Raw genomic sequence first — 19,768 nt, 5'->3', positions numbered from 1 at the left:
TCATCTGCGTTTCATTGTACATATTTAGTAGTGTAGAATTACAACAGTTGTGGCAAATGTACACCGACTATCCCGTTGGTACTTGTAACCCAACTCTTCAAATTCCTGATATAATCACAGCAGAAATAGTGTTTTCTTCCATATCCATGCTCATACTAATTAATATTTTATATTGAATGTGAGAGCTTCTTAAAAATGAACTTAGTGGAAGAAGAATATATACAGTATATACAGTAGTAAGACACATCATTTTGTTGATAAACTGATCCCACACATGGACTGATTCACATCAAGATGCAACTTAAATCTATGTAATGGAGTAAATGTTCATGTTTAATAAATGGCTAGAAAATAATATTTGACCAGGGCCTATCAGGACAGGGGGTGCCCCCATCACTTTTAATTTAAAGTAACATTTGATTAAATATTGGCAGAACCCTTTATTCCAGCAATGAAAACAAGATCAGAACTTTTGGTTGCTTTCGCTCTCTGGTGTTGAGGAAACAGTAGTTGGCCATTCAAATCTGCCAGTCTTTACACCTACAATATATTTCATTTGTTAACAAATTGAGATATATATATATATATCCTTTACTTTTTTTTATAAAGGAATTGTTCTTGTCTTCATTACAGAATGGAAAGAAATAAAAGTAAAAATAGTATTCAGCCCCAAATAAAATTTAAAATTTTCTATTTGGACAGGTGAGAGGTTAAGGTAGTACAGGAACTGCAAAAATGAGGCACACAAGGAAAAAGTGAAACAGCAGCCTCTGTAAAACCTTCCTTGCCATGTTTAAATAAAAGATTTAGGGCAAGGTCACACGTAGCGTAGATCAGCTTCTCTCAGTCTTGCGTTTTTCCATCAGACTGAGAAAAGCGATTTTGCTTTCCTACGCTGCACGTGAGCACAGACACTTACTTTATATTCTTTATATTCAAGATCAACTGGTTGAGGGTAGTATTATACTACCAGAACATTTTGGGGGCAGCTGTGGGGGCCCACTGATAAGATTTTTGCCCTGGGCACTGGTACCATAAAGTGGCATTGCATGTGTGCTGTATACCATAGGTGGAAAATAAAGACGATTTTGTGTGGCTTAGTACTACTATAATATATAATTATTAGTTCTCCAACGGAAAGCCTTCTACTTGTAGCCCCCCCCACCAAAATCTCATACTCCTCCCCTCATACCAATACCTTTTCTCCTGAAACTCTGTCTCTATCCACTCAACAGTAGAAACACCATACAAGCTGATTGAGAGTAAGGGATACAGAAAATGAATGCAGTTCAATCAGCCAATAATAGGCAAAATTATTTATATATCCTTGCAACTGCCAGTGCAGGCCTTCACATCCACTGGTTTAGTGAGTTGGAGGACAGCTCATTCTATTAATCTGGTAGGAGGCATTTAAACACTTATCTTTAGCGTACCTTGGGATTAGAAATCTTAGATTTGTGCATCTATAGGTAAATTCTTGTTTATTAGCAGAGAAGTGTATGTTGGTGAATTGTCCTTATTCCTCATAATAGGCAATAGTGTTCACACTCCATAGGTGTTGTGAACAAATGTGTTATTCTGCCTTAATGTTATGCAAGTTGTGGACATTTCATGGCTTCTTCCACAATTTCATTGCAGAAATGGAATGTTCTCCATTTGTGATTAATTCAATATAATAAATTCAACCATAAGTTTTGACACGTTTTTACCCTTTCTCCATTTTACACACTGCTTGTGTGTGAGCTATTTTCTGCTGTGCCAGTAACTGAGGTATGTTGGATGAGATCAGTACTTAGAAAGGCATGCTCAGCTGCTCTCGGCTATCTGATATTTCAAGCAGAAGTGAAGCAATCCTGTAACTGGATCAGTGGATCTGAACTCCAATGTCTGTGAGATATAGTAAAAATCCCATTTCATTGTGAGGTTGCAGAAAAAGGTGTATGTGCTCATAATGAAAGGACACATGCAACGTGCTCACATAACACAACAACTCCTATGTGAGAAAAATGTAATTACCCTAAAAAAGGAATTTGGCATTACAGTGCATTCTACTGTTTATATTACAAAATATAGTTTTAGACATTTGTCCCCATACGTTTGTGTGTTTACTTTTGTATGTTATAGGGGGACTATGTAGCTTTGGCAACCAATGCAAGGAAGGCATTCTAATGGCCACCCCACACACACCTAAAGCTCAACAAAACTATAACTTTTCATTAGCTTGACTGCACTTACAGTCACCCATGACCCCACCAATCCTTACAAGGCCCTTATCCCCCCCCCCACCCCTATAGTAACACCTTCTGCTTCCAGCTTACATGATCTAATGTGTTTAGATAAAGTGTGCTCCTGTGTTGAACAGTGTAACTGCAGCCAGAGGGCTGACAAAAGTAAAATATTAAGGGAGATGCAGGCGCAGGCAAATCTATGGGACTCCACTGAAGCTGTTTTAAGGCCATAGATGCATAGTAAGACATTTCTAAAAGTGTGAATTATTAGTTAATTGGATTTGAACAATATAACTGTAATAAATATATTATCTGGAATTGTACCCCCCATTTTTCCGAATGGTTGTGCCCAGGAAGGCGCCTCTATGGCCTACCCTAAGATTCCAGCCCTCATGATGGAAAAGGTAACCCTATATAGTGAAAACATCATCAATTACCAACTGAGATTTAATGATATAATAACTGATAAGGGGCTTTCCTGCACTGCCAGTAATACGGTACTTGTGATTTCCCAATATTTTCTAAAATATCTAGCTGGCAGTGGCAGGCAGAGAGAGGCAGGGGAGCTGAAAAAATGCAGCAGACCCCCCACAACCATCCAGGCCCAACCCCACCACCTCCCCCGTGGTTGCAGGGTCTGTTGTGTGATAGTTACAACACCGTATCTTGTCTAACACCTCTTCTAACCCATATGGTGTCTTGTCTAGTGTAACAATTTCTCCATGACAAGCCTGGCTAACTTCATTATCCTGAGAGCATTCCATAGTAGTCAATGAAGAACATGTTGACCTACTTTTTGTATTCATTGGCTTTTCTTAAATTATCCAGTGAGCGTAAGCAATACAATATCTTGTTCCATTGGCCTGTCCTGAATCCAGCTTGTTCTTTTGACAATTTTATTTTGAGTCTAGAGGTGTAGTTAATGTTGATGATCTTTAGTATAATCTTTATGGTATAAGGGCAATTGTACAATAGCATTAAGTTTCTTTGAGGTCTCCTTTCTTTTGTATTGAAATAAACTGTCAGCCACTGAGTGGTCTTCCAGACTTGTGGGCACCATTTTGTCAGAACTTTGATTGAATCTTCCTTAAAGGGGTAATTCACCTTTAAGTTATAGGATGGACAATTCTAAGCATTTTTTAACTGGTCTATTTTATTTATTTTTTTATTTTCCTTCTTCTTATGACTCTTTCCAACTTTCAAATGGGGGTCCCTGACCCCAGCAGCAAATAAACTATTGCTACAATTGTATTGTTATTGTTACTTTTTATTACTTATTTTACTATTTAGACCCTCCTATTTTCATATCCCAATCTTTCATTCAAACCACTCCCTGGTTGCTAAGGTAATTTAAACCCTAGCAAACAGATAGCTGATCCAAACTGGAAAGTTGCTGAACAAAAACTGAAAATATTTAAAAAACACAAATAATTAAAAATGAAGACCAATTGCATATTGTCTCAGAATATTACTCTCTGCATCACACTAAGTTAACTTTATTTTATAAATTGCAATAAAAATCCAGAACTTTTGCTGTAAATAAAGAATGTTTATATGTACTGGAGAGAAATAAAGAGTATGTAAAATAAAATAAAGGTTCATATTTGGTGTTACTGCCAATGCAGGGATATTAGGAAGGAATGCACACAGTGCTACAATATTCACAGGCCAGCCCCAGTACTTGCATTATTCTTAAGTTTTATATCATAGAGATTTAGGCCTATTTTAGGGGGGAGGGGGTTAGTGTAACGCTGCTCAGAAAAAACTCTCTTTAGCAGATAGGAGTGGTTTAACCTCTGCTCCTTAGGGCAGTGACACACGGGGAGACTAATCGCCGCGCGACAAATCTTCATTGTCACGGCGACTAATCTCCCAGCAATGCCATCCCACCATCTAGAATGTAAATCGCCAGTGGGATGGCATATGTGGCGGCGCGGTTTGCCGAAATTGCCCGTAGTTTCCTCTCAAAGGTGACTACAGCAAATCGCAGTGCCGCGTTTGCCATCCCACCGGCGATTTACATTCTAGCCAGTGGGATGGCATTGCGGGGAGATTAGTCACCTGCGACAACGAAGATTTGTCGCGCGGCAACTAATCTTCCTGTGTGTCACTGACCTTATAGTGGAGGAAAAAATGCAAACAGTACCCAGACAAATCGAACACAAGACCCAAATGCTCTTATGCATATGCAGTGGGCAGAGGACAATGGGACAAACAGAATTATTGGCACCACTATTGCAGTAATTGTCCTATAGTATATATTCCACATTTAGTCTGCATAAAGTGATTATGAGAGGGGTGCACTTCTTACTGTGATTATCAGCACTGTAAAACTCATGCTATGTTATGATTGTACAAGAACATACTGACAGGTGGCAAGGTTGGGTAGACAGGACATTTGCTGTGGTTCTTCAGTTGTAAGGGGTTATTCCCAGCATGTTGGCCAGAGTTATAGGATGTGCTTGGAGTTTTCATTTTGTGATGCAGGTTGCATAGCTGTGGTTTTTTGTCTCCGTCCTTAATGCATTTCTCTGGGTCTGCATTCCCAACAATGACAGCTGTAGGGGTCATTTTCTGATCTCTGTAAAGCTGTTTGAGGTCCCTATACACCAAGCAGCTTCTGCCAAATGGTTAGCTTATAACTAGATATGATGTAATGGCAAGTATTACTTTTATATTTGCTTATGGAGATATTATTCATGCAGGATTGCCACACAACAGCTGGCAATTGCAAAATGGTTCTACAATGTTTTTTCTAGGCTTCATGATAAAAAAAATAAACGTCATCTATTATACATCCAGATCGCTTCCAGTCAGTTGCACTACTACACTTCACCATTTAGCCAAGCATTCACAGAAGGGTTTGTGTAAATCTGAGCTCATGGTACATAAGATCCATGAATAGAATGCCCAAGGAAAGGCAAGCCTGCTGGAGTCCGATATTTGAATTCTTTGTGTAAGTACAAGCCTTTCCTTTTATCAGTATCTACGAGGTGCGAAGAGTTACATTTAGCCTATAAAACAGATTGCCTAGGTTACTTGAATAACATAAGACTATAATTACTTAATATATTCTATGCTTAAATGTAAAGGTTATCATTTGTAGACTGTAGAACATTCGGCAATTAGTTGTTTTTTTGTGTGTTTTCTCCCTTTTTTCCTTTCTTTGTTTTGCACATGTGCAATTTGCCAGTTTGTGAAAGGAACACTACAAATGAAAGTGTTTTAAAGTAATTAAAATATAATGTACTGCTGCACTGGTAAAACTGTGTGTTTGTGTCAGAAACACTACTTTAGTTTATATAAACAAGCTGCTGTGCAGCAATGGGGGCAGCCATTGAAGCCGGAAAAAGGAGAAAAGGCACAGGTTACACAGTAGATGACAGATAAGCTCTGTAGAATACAATGGCTGCCCCATGGTTACACAGCAACATTGTCTATATTAACTATATTAGCATTCCTGAAGCAAACACATAACTTTTACCAGTGCAGGGCAAAAGTACATATTTTTAATTAGTTTAATACACTTTCATTTTTTGGTGTTACTGTTCCTTTAAAGTTGTTGATAAAATAAAAAAGGAGAGCCTGAAAAGAAATATAAACATAGACCCCATAGTAAAATCTTATTAAGGACCCCTTACATTTGAGACCATAACTTGTTTGCTAACACATATTAAAACTGCATTTTTATCAAGGCTTCTGGCTCTGGGGGTACTAGGGATAATTTTCTTGCTTTCAACTAATTCATCCATTCAATATTATCTAGAAGTTAAGCGGTACAGGAAAAAAGCAGTATCTGCACATTGTTAATGCCACATTCCAGGACTTAAGCACTTGTACTAATCTAAGTTTTTCCAGAGCAGGATGGAATATTAAGACCAGTGGGAAGGGTATGTGCAATAAAGGTTATGGCCAAGGGCTGAGAAGGTCATTATTTTCTCTCCTTAACTGGTTTTATAAATTGGACAAATAACCTTGTGTGTCTTACACTTCATTTAGCTAAACATAACTGTACTTACTGTAACTGTTACAAAAGCTTTTATATAATGTGGGAGGTGTAAGTGTTAAAGATAAGTTTTGAAGGCTCTCAAGCTTCACTTGTACCAAGCCCATTCTTTTAAAGGAAGGTGGTGTACATGCCAAATAGCCTCACTACCTAATGTGCATTGTAGTTATTTTGGTTTAAAGAACAATGACTAATGAATATAAAAAAATAAACATTTACTGCTTTGCGGCATCATGAAGGTGAAGGTGGGAGACATTCCTTGGGATGGTATTTGGGATAAACTTCATGAAAAAAAGTTCAATTGAATATACTAATATTCCAGTGCCATTCTAAACCATAGTCCATAGGGCTGTAGCAGACACTAACACTGATGGCTGACAAAGCATTCCAATTCATGGCAGAAGTATCATTTTAACCAAATAAACTGGTGGTGCAGTCATTTACCATACTGTATTTCTACTTTGTTCCTCCTCACAAACATCTAAACATCTACTGTCACTATTTTTTATATATATAAATATATAGATATGTCATATAAAAAGTTATGTCATATAAAGCAGGGCTCTCACAGAAAGAAATAAAGATTATTTGTTATTCCAATGTTTTGGTCTTCCTTGAGACCTTTGTCACCATACTTTTAAGTTCAGTGAGTGCCCTGCTTTATATGACATTTTATAATAACTCTTTTGCGGTGTGCACCCAGGCACTCACTCTAGTAAGTGAGCGCAGCTATTTTTTGCATTTTACATATACAGGTATGGGATCCCTTATCCGGAAACCCGTTATCCAGAAAGCTCCGAATTACGGAATGCCCGTCTCCCATAGACTCCATTTTAATCAAATAATTCAGAATTTTAAAACGGATTTCCTTTTTCTCTGTAATAATAAAACAGTACCTTGTAATTAATCCCAACTAAGATATAAATAATCCTTATTGGATGCAAAACAATCCCATAGGGTTTAATTAATGTTTTATTGATTCTTTAGTAGATTTAATTTATAGAGATCCAAATTACGGAAAGACCCCTTATCCAGAATACCCTTGGTCCCGAGCATTCTGGATAACGGGTCCTATACCTGTATACTATATATACATACAGTCATTCAGCTAGGATTATAGTGTGATCCACTGAAAATAAACATTAGTTCCAGTCGTTCAGATGTTTCTTTTGTTGGTCAGTGAATTATTTGGCCCATTATATAAACAGCAGGATGCAAGTAAACGTGTTAATGAGTAAAGATAAACTCACACGATCTGAGGTCATGCCAAACTGATAATCATGAAATATTTGCATAATGATTATTATCTAGACTTATTTAAAAGCCTTATTAGAAAGCATAGTAAACTGATGCATACTGTTTTGCAAATACATGTATAGGACTTATTTTTTGGAAACCCATTATCCAGAAAGTTTCAAATTACAGGGGCCATCTCCAACAGACTCTATTATAAGCAAATAATTCTAATTTTTCAAAATGATTTCCTTTTTCTCTGTAATGATAAAACAGTGCCTTGTACTTGATCCTAACTAAGATATAATTAATCCTTACCAAAGACAAAACAATCCTATTGGGTTTATTTAAAGGAGAAGGAAAGATTAAAACTAAGTAAGTTTTATCAAAAAGGTCTATGTAAATAAATAAATAAACACTCACAGAAAATCAGACTTCTTCTCTCAAAAAACCTTCAGAGTACAGCATGAGTCTGCGCAGCTTGCTCCTCTCTCCTCCTCCCTTCTCTGTCCTCCCTATCCCCTCTCTGCTGTAATCTGAGCTACCAGCAGCTAGAGCTGCAGCATGGAAGTTATTGCGAGCTGAATTGCAGCTGCTAACTTAAACAGAGGGAGTTTATAGGGCTATTAACTCACATATGTTAAAGCTTTCTACAGAATAAATATAGCATTCTAGGTGGCACTAATGTGGCTAATCTATTGCCAATAAAATGCCAAAATGTCTTTCTTTCTCCTTTAATGTTTGTGTTTAAATTATTTTTTAGTAGACATAAGATGGGGAGACCCAAATGATGGAATTACCCAGAAAACTACAGGTCCCATAGCTGCATTACGCAAATAGTACAGTTTCTGCAATGATTACATACACATAACCCAATAATGCGTCTTATTTCACCTAAATATACTTCTCAAACTGCCTTCTTCCCATGTGTGACTCTGGGAACGTTACTAAATATCATTTACTTTCCAGCATACTTAGGTTCCTAAGATACTGTAAATGGCACTCCCAGGACATATATACAGTTCAAGGTGGTGTTCTAGACCAATATAAATATACTTTGTGTTAAAAAGCAAATAATGACCTTGGCAGAAAAATTGTTCAAGAAAGCAATAGCATTTATCATGTATTTTGGGCACTTATCTGATTTTAGGCAGTGCTAGTTCTGCTAGATCTACTTATGTCAAATTTAGCGACATTTCATTATCGTTGCTTTTTTGAATATATCTGTTTTGGTTTATGCAAAAATATCAAGTAAAGGGGGAGCTGAAAATACCTGGAAAAGCAAAAAAAAATATAAAAGATATTTACAGGAATTAGTCTGCTTCCTATATTTACTAAGCCTGACTTGGTATTAGCACTAATCAGATGTGTATATACCATATAGGCATGATCTTTAGGGGGTGGCCCTAGGATGCTTATATGCTAAACAAAAAATAAACTTTTTTGGAAAAAAAAATATAGAGATATAGAGATAGTATATAGAGATAGTGAGACTGCAGGGTAGAGCTTAGCTTTATTATTGGCTGTTCTCTTTACACACTGTGCTCCTCCCCTTTACTTCCCCTTCCTGTGTGCACAACCTCTCTACTCCACTCAGTGCTAAGCTGCTAATGCATATTCAAAATAAACATTTAACTTTCTTGCAGGAATGGATGGAAAAACATTACATCCAGCAACATATTAAATATATCTTATTGACTTATTATACATTGTTGTATAATGTAATGTGTAATGTTGTGTAATGTATGGGCATTGTAAAAATAATGTAGTCTCAGGGCACTGTCCATAATTCATAGTCAACTGTGACTTGGGTAGTTCAGCGGGAGGAATGATTTGACTATCATAGGATACTGCACTGAATAAAACATGCAGTTATGTTAGTAAAAAGACTCAAAAATAATAACCTTTTTCATTATCTATTCCATTCATTCCAGTTGCATTAAGCAACTTGATCATATATGTAAGGATCCCCAAATTTACCATTATTGGTTTGTGGGCATATTTTGAGTTGTGTATGGCTTGAATGTATGGTAGGTAAATTGTTGCTGCTGTAGTACAAAACATTGTGTTCTGAGATACCAGTACCACTACAGAATCTTTCCAAACCATTTTTTATCCTGTACAGACAGGTGTCCTATAATATTTTATAGAAAATATATATATAATGGGGCATTTATAATATTTATATCTAAGGTTCCATTGGTTTAATCATTCATTGAACAAATATTTTTACCTTATATTTCTTGGGGAACATAGGGGTATAGTAATCTAACTGTATAGCTTTATTCTGTGGATAACAGTGGTATTTTAAGTGCAGTGACTACATGTTGTGAGACTGGCATACATAACATTGTTTCAAACTCATATTACAGGGTTGGGAAAAAATTTACGGCTGGAGGAAAATCTATTTTTCTTAAGCTCAGCCACCGGCAAAGGGGACAGAGCTTAAGTGACAGGTGACAATGTCCATAGCATGGTCTAGTGATAAGCCGTGGCCAGTAAAAATAGACTAGATGATCTCATTGGTTTCCGAGAGCCACTGTCCCCTAGCAGCAATGCCAGAGGAGACAAAAGTAGAGACTTAAAAAGACTTGTGGAAAGGGCAGCCCAGACCGAGGGAGATTTTTGTACTTTGTTGGCTCCAGCCTGGAGTGGATTTACCTTTCAGTCTCTCTTTATGGAACATTGTAACTTTAATGGTGTCTGTGTCATGCCTGATTCGCCAGCCCCTTGCTACCACAGCACAGATAATCTATATGCAGGTAATGAACTTCCTTTTTACTTCTCCTTGCTTGATCTATCAGTGTTTCCTTTGTGGGCTCTTAGTTTAAGGGGCAGGTTTATTAAAATGTCTAGAGTATTTTTATCAAAAGGTGAAAGTTAGAGTTCACCCATTGATAAATATGCTTCTTAAAATCCCATACGAATGAATAGAACATGGGTGAGTTTTTATGTATTAAGCTCTAAACATTTGATAAATTTACCCCAAAGTCTTTTTTGTATTTATCTCTTTAATAGACTTCAGAACTAGAAGTGCACTGGTTGTGCTCAAAACATTGGAATTTTTTCAGTAAAAACACTTTTTCTTTTGTATCAAGTCCCTGTGTGTGCGGCACTCTTTCTATTATATATATATATATATATATATATATATATATATGATATAAATATGTATATATGATTTATTGGAACATTTTCATTTGGTGTGTTATATTTAGTTTACTGCAAATTGCTAGATGTATATATATATATATCTGCTAATATGAATATACTTTTACATTTAACTTCTTGTTTAAATAAGTTTTGCTTAACTTGCTTTAAGCACTATGCATTATACACATAAACACTTACAGTCTTATGTTTGTATCAAAGTAAAATATCACTAGAATAGTCAGTGTGTGAAGCAACAGATACAAACAGTGGGGCACAGTAACAGACTTCCCATAAAGGCCTGTTCTGCAACAGTTGCGTGACTATTAATAACTGGTTTCATTATATCCATAATCAGCATTAATATTGGTGGTAAGACACGCTATGGAGCCAGAGCGCTGTATTAATAATGGGGTGTCAGCATTATAGTGCACCATGTAAAAGCATTCTTAGTAAAAGCTGTGTAAGGATGTGATGTAAATGGGTATGGAAAAGTGTACAGTCCTGGGGTAAAAAGAGGTGTTTAAAAAGTGCATAAATACAAGGTTATGTGCCACCAATTTTTACCCAATAAATCTGCCTGCTCCACATGGTCAGTCACTCTCACAACAGGATAATAGATGTTTTTAAAAAGGAAAAAAATAAAAAATAATGGTCGCCTCTAAACTGCTTAGTCTAATTCTAACAGTTCCAGGTAAACCTTTCATATAATAGCATTCAGTAGTGGACAACAGCTGCATTACAGGGAAGGTAGTAGAGTATTAAATATATATAAGAATGTATATTGTTCAGTTATAGCCGTGTGTGAAAAATGGAAAGGAAATACACTATAGCACAGGTATGGGATCTGCTATCCAGCTCTTAGTAACGGAAAGGCCTTATCCCATGCAGTGCATTTTAAGCCAAAAAAATGTAAAAAATTCCCCTTTACTTCTTACCTTGCACTCAGTCCTTGATACCTGATCCTACCTAAGCTGCATTATTAAATGTTGAAAGGATTTTTAGCAGACTTGAGGTATGGAGATCCCTTAATCGGAAAACCACAGGTCTCAAACATTCTAGATAATAGATCCTCTACCTGTACATGATGAGAAGCTAGGTATATGGCACTAAAAAGGCATTGAATGATATTTTGTTTTGAATTTTTCTATTTCATAAATGTATTTTACATAAGCTTTGTATACCTTCCACTGTATTCCAGATACTTTGTAGGCAACAGTATAATAAACTTAAACAAGCTTCTCAAATATAGCATTATTTATCCTTTGTTTTGTGATATAGTATCAAGATCTTGGTAAGAGTAAAGATGGCCATACCCATTGAGATCTACGAGATTACCAAACGACCGGATCTTCTTCAGGGCTGTATTTAGGTCCGGTGTCTGGTTTCTGAAGAAACTTTCCAGCTGGGGGGATTTTCATTTTTTTAAAAAAAATATTGGCATCTGGGGCCCCCCAAAAATCTGCCACCCAAGGCACAGGCCCTTGGGTGTCTATATATAAATAGTACTGGTAGTGTTTTATTCAGAGTATGAAACACCAGCAACCGTAAGCTTTCTATGGGATATCTGCCAGGCGCTCCGGGTGGAGCCACTGACATGGTGGTAGATCTGCTAAAGTTTCAGCCTTTGACTTAATGGGAAGCACACTTTTTTTTGCACTGAGTCTACCCCAAGGTTTAGAAGCATCTGAGTGGACATAGGTCTCTGTCAGGATGAATTTTATTAGTAATCTTATTATAATCTTATTTTATTTGAAGTGTAGACCATGCAGAAGACCAAGACCGCCTATAAAATCTCATACATTTTTATAGTGTACTTTGCAAGATTTTCATATTGCTTTCAAAAAGTTATGCAGACAGGAAATAAGCAATGTCAGTTGTCCGACCCAAGCAACCAAGTAGTGGTTTTAATAACATGCTGGAAGGCGAATAGAAAATAGCTGTAACAATCTAATTTATAAAAGCCATCAGAAAACATTTTATATTATGGGTTTGAAAGAAGAGGGACAGAATAGACAAAGAACCACAAAAACAGAAAGAGACCAGTGGTCTCACAATGTCTGTGGGTAAACTTCTCCTTTAATATTAGAAATGCATCACATAATATAAAGCAACACAATTTTAAACAATAAAGTTAAACTGCATATTGTTGTAACTGTGTTGCTCTTGTTTTTGTTTTTTCAGAGCTGCACCGAAGTGAAAGTGTACAAGAGAAGAACGTTAAAGAGGCCAGAACTAAGTGCAGAACCATTGCATCTTTGTTGACAGATGCACCAAATCCTCATTCCAAGGGTGTGCTTATGTTTAAGAAGAGACGGCAGCGAGCAAAAAAGTATACCCTAGTGAGTTACGGAAGTGTGGATGAAGACCGTTACATCGAGGACGAAGACGGTGTATTTCCTACAAGTGAATCAGAATTTGATGAGGAAGGGTTCTCAGATGCCCGTAGTCTAACAAATCACTCAGACTGGGACAGTACCTATTTAGATATTGAGAAGCCAAAAATGGATGAGCAGCAGGTCGAAAAGGGATTGACTGAGGCATCAGGGAAAGGAGCTGAGTTATTTGAGCTACAGAGACAGCGATCAGAACAGTCCCCTGTTGATTCTGTTCCTTTACCAATCCCTGTTCCTTTACAACAACGTAAAGAGAATCAAACAGCTCCAGTAGCTCCAGTCCGGAAAAAGATGTTAAATGGAAATGCAAACTCTTCAGCTATTGTAAATAAAACCCAAGAAATGGGTGTTTCTGAAAGCCCCAAAGTAGCAAGTACTAATATATCAATAACTCCTCCTCAGTCACAACCCACTCAAGTAGATGGTGTTCAAGCCAGTTCTGAAATCTTTAATAGATCAGCACGACCATTTACCCCAGGTCAAACTGGCCAACGTCTTGTGGCATCATCAGTTGTATTCAAGCCCAGTTCCCCAAAGAAAACAAGTGAAATTCCACCATCTCAAATCATAACTCCTTCACCCATCCCATCATTCATCCCAGAAACACCTTTAAATGCTGAAAAGGTTCCAATTTGTTCTGTTGCATCCCTTTATATCCCAGCACCTGGAAGAGCAGATATGCCATCAACTACTAACCAGGTACAATGTGAAAGAGTTCCTGAAAATCTATCAAATCAAACAACACCACGGACCACCACTGCTTCCATATATCTGTCAACCCCTTCACGCCCATCTGGACCTCAAGCATCAGTTACACACGCCAATGTCACCAAATTAACTGATTGTACTCCAATGACACCTACTTCAAATGTAATAGGTTTACCATCAACTGGGCAGGTGGATGCATCTCCATATTTCACCCCAAAAATTTCTGCAAACCAGTCACTAGATTCTGTGAACACAAGAGAACAGAGGATTTCAGTTCCTGTTGGTCGTTCTGGTATCTTAAATGAAGCACGTAAGAGAGGTGGAAAAAAACAAATGTTTGCTAAAGTAGAAGAAAAGAAGTGCTTACCAAGCCCTGAACTTTTGTCTATGGTGCAGAGAACAGATGGGAAATCAAAACAAGAGCAAACAGGTGCAGGTTTTGAGTCTGGGCCCGAAGAGGATTTCCTTAGCCTAGGAGCTGAAGCTTGTAATTTTATGCAGCCCTCAGCACGCAAGTTCAAGCTCCCCCCTCCAGTAGCTCCGAAACCTCAACGCAGAACACCAGTAGATGAAATTTTAAATGGAGGTCAAGATATTCCACATCTAGGAGGTAAAGGAGCAGAACTCTTTGCTAAACGTCAAAGCCGTATGGACAAGTTTGTTGTGGATTCAACTCCTACATCCAGCTCTAGGCCTAATTCCAGACCAAGAACACCATCTCCTACCCCTTCTCTTCCCTCTTCTTGGAAATACTCATCAAATATTCGTGCTCCACCACCTATTGCCTATAATCCCCTTTGCTCTCCATTTTATCCATTAGCGGCATCAAAAACTCAAGCTAGCAAAGTTGCAAGCAAAGTTAAGAAAGGTCCCAGTGGCAAACCCAGAATGCAGGCAATAGATTTTATGCGGCATCAGCCATATCAGCTAAATTCTGCAATGTTTGTTTTTGATGATTCTTCCAACAGCCCAAACCAGACTCCAACAAAAAGAGACACACAAAAATCAAATGTATTGGCATCACCAGCTAGACAAGTTCCTGTGAAAACTGCTAGGGCTCATGAGATAAAACGTTTTTCAACTCCAGTTCCAATGACAGCATCAATCAGTATGACACCAACTGTGATAACTCCTCGATCTGCAACTACTCTTGCAGAGCCAGTATGGAGAACAGATCTTACCTGCCAACCTATGCCATCAGTGGTTACAGTGCCTAATCAATGTCAAGTTCCTGAACAGAAGACTCCACAGAATTTCATCCCTTCTAGCTACCAGAGTTATGGTATACTTAGCCCAACTAGTTCCATTACTTCTCCCAGATCATCAAGTTCAACTTTCCAAGTTGCAAAGCCAAAGTTCTGTGCAGCCAAAACAGGGATGCAGGCTAATGTTTGGAGGCCAGCCAAAGTAAAGTTCTAACCAGGAATGTAGCCTGAAAAGGTTAATGGAAAAATAGTTTGCTTATTTATTTTGTGTATTGCTTAAACAATGAGCATCAGGCTCCTTGTGTAGTTACTACAGGACACATGCTTAGTAGGTAAAGACTATAATGTGCCAGCTGCCTTAAAAACAAAAGAAAATGCAACAATTAAATGAAGAAGAAAAGAAAGGAATGAAATGTTTCTTGATTGGCCAGCTAAAGACAAGTTATGATGAACTAGTCAGAAAAGTTAAAGTAATAAAAAGGAATCAGTGTGATTTAAATGAACAAAACTTTTATTGCTTGGTTTTGTAACGAGGATGTACACAAAAAGGCTTATATGACATGGATTTTGTGCGGACGTTGGCTGCAGGTTGGTGCTGTAATAAACACAAAAACTGTTGGAGCTGAATAAAGGATGAGTGTAAATAATGTGCAGCTGCTTCCATCCTAAGGTTCAACAGGATCCACTAAAACCTTCAACCTCAAGCTCTCATTGAGGTTTCAGATAATCTTTGAAAGAGACACAGAAGTGCATTATAATATACTGTGATCGTCTTAGTATCCTTCTTTCCTCAGCCACATAAATGTGCATGAAGTGACTGTCGTGCCTTATTATACAACACAGAAGCATTTTCCTCCTGTGGAGCCCATTTCACAAATTGCCATGATATTTAACCAGAGTGTGTTGTATACTGGAGAAGTTGCATTTGCTGTGTGCATGGCTGTTTTGTTTTGCTTCTAAAAGAATTATGTGAACCACATGGCATCAAATCATTTAGTGAAGATTTCACAGGATGCATCTGATGTACATTATACAAATGCATATGGTAATATGTGTGGTAGTTTATGCATGAATGTTTGCATTCATGTGTTAGCAAGAACATTGTGCTTGACTTCTGATTTAAAGGGGACACTACAAAGCATGTGTAATGCCTATAGTATGTGCTGAGATCACTGCTCTCTACTATATACTATATTGATAATTATTTATGGAAGTGTCCTCTTTAATGAATTTCATTATGCAGAACATCAACTATAATGATTGTTTGGAGTTTGTTGTATTCTGCAGGCAAGCTCCTAAAAGAAAGATGGTGAGAATATTTTACTATACATTGAATTGTCTTCAATGAGACAATTTAGAGTGAATAATGCTTTTTTCCACTGAATTAACGATGGGCCATAGTGCATAGTGCCTTCCCAAAAATGAGACCTACCCAACCCAAACAGTAATGTCACCCTGCTACCCTGTAAACAGCAAAATCAGTATGGCATATCTCATAGTTAGCTAAGGGCAAGCACAAAGTGTACCTCATAAGTATGAAAAAATGTACATATTTTATCTAATTTAATTATTAGCCAGTAAAAAACCCTGATATAGGGGAAAAACAAATTAGGCTTCTTTCTTTACATGGTGACATGAGACTCAACGCACTTGGCCCCATAGTTATTAGTAATGTGCTAGTGTTGCTCTGTTTTACATCATGCTGCATGCTTTTCCATAGTCCTTCTCCAGAAGCTACTGAACTGAATGACCTGCGCTTTATATGTCTTTCATAAATCACATTTTATGTGGCATTGGTGAGATATATTATTAAGTAAGGATCTTTTGTAGTATCAAAGTTCCCCACTCCCCAGATTCTGAAATAAGTATGTTTCTGATTTCAAATAATATAAGCAACTATTTGCTTATATTCACTGAGGTTTGTAAATGAAACATGCACCTCAACATCGGCCTATCATAAATATCAATGGGATGGATGGCAGCATCATAGCCCAGCCCTCTAGCATTTCATCTGTTTGGCCAATCTGCAATACCAGGTATAAATATATGAAATATATTTTAATGTTGGTATGAACAGTATATAAATGACTTCTGAGACACTGCAAGCTAACATGGGATAACTAAGGACTTTAGGAACAAGGGGTACTGCATGAAGGCTAGGTCCCTGGCATCGTAGGTGCCATCAAAAGGGCACCTTGGGGGAAAACCTCATAAAATTTATAATTGCAGGATTTTATCCCCCAATATCAGCTGAAATCTATGCGTGGGTTTCTTTTCTCTTTCGGTGCATTTGGTACTGTGCTACTGGACAAACCAAGGGATCACCAACCAGGAAATAAAGTTCTGGAACTAACAGTAGAAATAAAGATCCCATAAAAAAACTTTTAACCTGAAGAGGTAATAAAAGGCCAAACATTTGCACCAGGCCTAATAACCCACAGGAAATGTTCCCATATCCTATGTCCTCAACTAAAAAATTGCTTGCATTAGTAAAACACAATATAAAATGTTTCCGCCAAGTCAACTTCTCAGTAACTGCATGTCCCGCTAGAGGGGTTTCCTCAGCAACAGCGAACAATATTATCAGCCTCCAATCTGCAGAATGGGATGATAAAAAATTGGTATTGGGATTCCTTAATTGGTTAAGGGAAGGAAAGTATTGTTAGATATAGATGAGAAGGTTGTGAATGTGTTGTTGCAATTAGAATAAAACAATTAAACATACAAGGCAGAAGATTATTTCATGCTTTAATTATGTTCAAAAGTCTCAAGCAACTAACACAATAAGTCCTGATTTATAAGGCTTGGCTAGTTAGATATATATATTTTTTACTATCAAAGGTTACTAAAAGCTTTAGTGGCAGGGTGTGGATTTAGAACATGCAAGATGAATATCCTGCCAGTAGTTTAGGATTACTAATTTATTATAGTTTTTAGGAAAAACAAAGTAAACAACTGTTAGAGTAATGGCACACAATGGGCACTTTAAGTTCTGCATTTTTAAGTAGCCCAAAAGCACACAAGACTGCCTTATGACATGAGTCTACTGGAGGCTTTTCAGGAGCTTTAATGCCATGTATTTGGGCTACTTAATAAAAGTACATAAAATAGGTCTAAAAATATGTGCCATAACCCTTAGAACATAGAACAGAATAATATGAAACGCTTTAAAAAGCAGTGCATTCGTGTCCCAGGTCAGTATGGAGTTTTATAAAGTGTTTCAAATCAAAATCGTATTTTGTGATGTTTTGTGTATATCCATGTATAGAAGTATCCCACACAACCCTTTTAACTTGATGTCCTCCTTCTTGTTTTTAGTGCTCCTCAGTGTCCAAAGCATGAATCCAAACAGAGGAAATAAACTCACCCAATAAAAAAACAGTATTCAGTAATCTACCCACAACTATAATTTGAATAGTTGCTGAGATGCTTATAGGACAAAGATGCACAAATCTCAGGCTTAGTAGGGTAAGATTACAGAATGACCCCGAATGAGTATGCGTGGGGCAGATAGTAATTCAGTTTGATAAAACTGCATTTCTGAACAAATATGTTTATAAATGCATCCTCAATGGACCCTTAAGGTTCTGTATGGTTATGCATACAGGTTCTGGGAATGTGTCTGTGTCAGTGCTCACCTCTCCAGCTGGAATAGGTTGGCAACTGCTCAACAGAGGAAGTGCCAAGAAAACAACAAAGTGAGGATGTCATCACTGAACGCGTGTTTTTATCTTTATGTTTATAATGATGTAAATCCTATTGTTCCTTAACTCACAAGTATTATGCAATAAAAAATACCACTGTATCGATGGGATCAGGTTTGGAAATGGCAATAAATGAAAGCATTCTGCTAAAAAAAAATCCACATTTATATACTTTACTCCCTAAACCAATTTACATTCAGTTGCTTTGGAAGCAAGATTTTTATTTTGTTTATGTGCTGAAATAAACTTGTGTGGTGCTTCTTATAATCTCCAGTCTCTTCCAAATGGTAATAGCAAATAACAAGCTTATTTTTTGGCAGCGTCACTTTGCAGTGATATTTTCCCATTGGGACCCCTTCTGGTTGCCTCCCTGCACCACCTGTTACTGTCAAAGTGCCCCTATCTTTGTCCCTGGTGTAAAAATGCACAGTGGGGTTAGCAGGCCCATCTTGCAGAACTTCAGATCTTCTGTCAGATCTCCAATACTGAGCATGCAGGAGCTTGCGCAGCTAACAAATTAAAGCTAGGTCCAGACTGGCTTTAAATGAGCATGGTCCTAAATTATTAACATTATTAACATTTATTTATAAAGCGCCACATATTCTGCAGCGCTGTACAATAAGTGGGTTTCATACATTGGACATACAGAGTAACATCTAAAGCAATCAATAACCGATACAAGAGGTGAAAAGAGCCCTGCCCAAAAGAGCTTACAATCTACAAATGCTCAGTATTGGTGATCTGACAGAACAGGATCTGACAGCAGACAAGCTCAGACAGCAGAGGATCTAAAGGTGAACATATACAGGAAGATTTAAGCTGCAGTTTTGGGTCTTTTAGACCGATTCAGGCAAATTTTGAGTTTTCATCAGGTCGGGGACGACATTGGCTCATTCATGCAGACCTGAAAGCAAGAATGAAGACTGAAGACTGTAACTGGATAACTATGCAGTCTAACACAGAGATGACAACACGATTGATATGGTTATTCATAAATTACATTTATCGCACTAAGATTTTGCAACACAACACATGAGCTATGTAGCTTAATTGGTTTCTTTTGGAACCAAGAACTATATATTTTTAATTTATGAACAGCTCCCATCATTTTAGGTTGTTTTAATAAATATTCAAAAGG

The 19,768-nt window shown here is 37.4% G+C and overlaps 1 protein-coding gene across 1 annotated transcript in view; it reads left to right on the top strand.

Moving 5' to 3' along the window:
• synpo2l (synaptopodin 2-like) overlaps nucleotides 1-18,897 on the top strand; it is a 48,839-nt gene extending 29,942 nt beyond the window's left edge. The window contains exon 4 of the mRNA XM_002935764.5: nucleotides 12,802-18,897. Coding sequence (XP_002935810.2) covers nucleotides 12,802-15,140 — 2,339 coding nt within the window. The 3' untranslated portion in view covers nucleotides 15,141-18,897. The remainder of the gene's footprint in view (nucleotides 1-12,801) is intronic.
• Nucleotides 18,898-19,768: the final 871 nt, after the last annotated feature.

The sequence above is a fragment of the Xenopus tropicalis genome, chromosome 7 (genome assembly GCF_000004195.4).
Source record: "Xenopus tropicalis strain Nigerian chromosome 7, UCB_Xtro_10.0, whole genome shotgun sequence".
Taxonomy (NCBI): Eukaryota; Metazoa; Chordata; class Amphibia; order Anura; family Pipidae; genus Xenopus; species Xenopus tropicalis.
The sequence above is the reverse complement of the archived record's forward strand: the minus strand, read 5'-3'. Positions and strand labels throughout refer to the sequence as shown.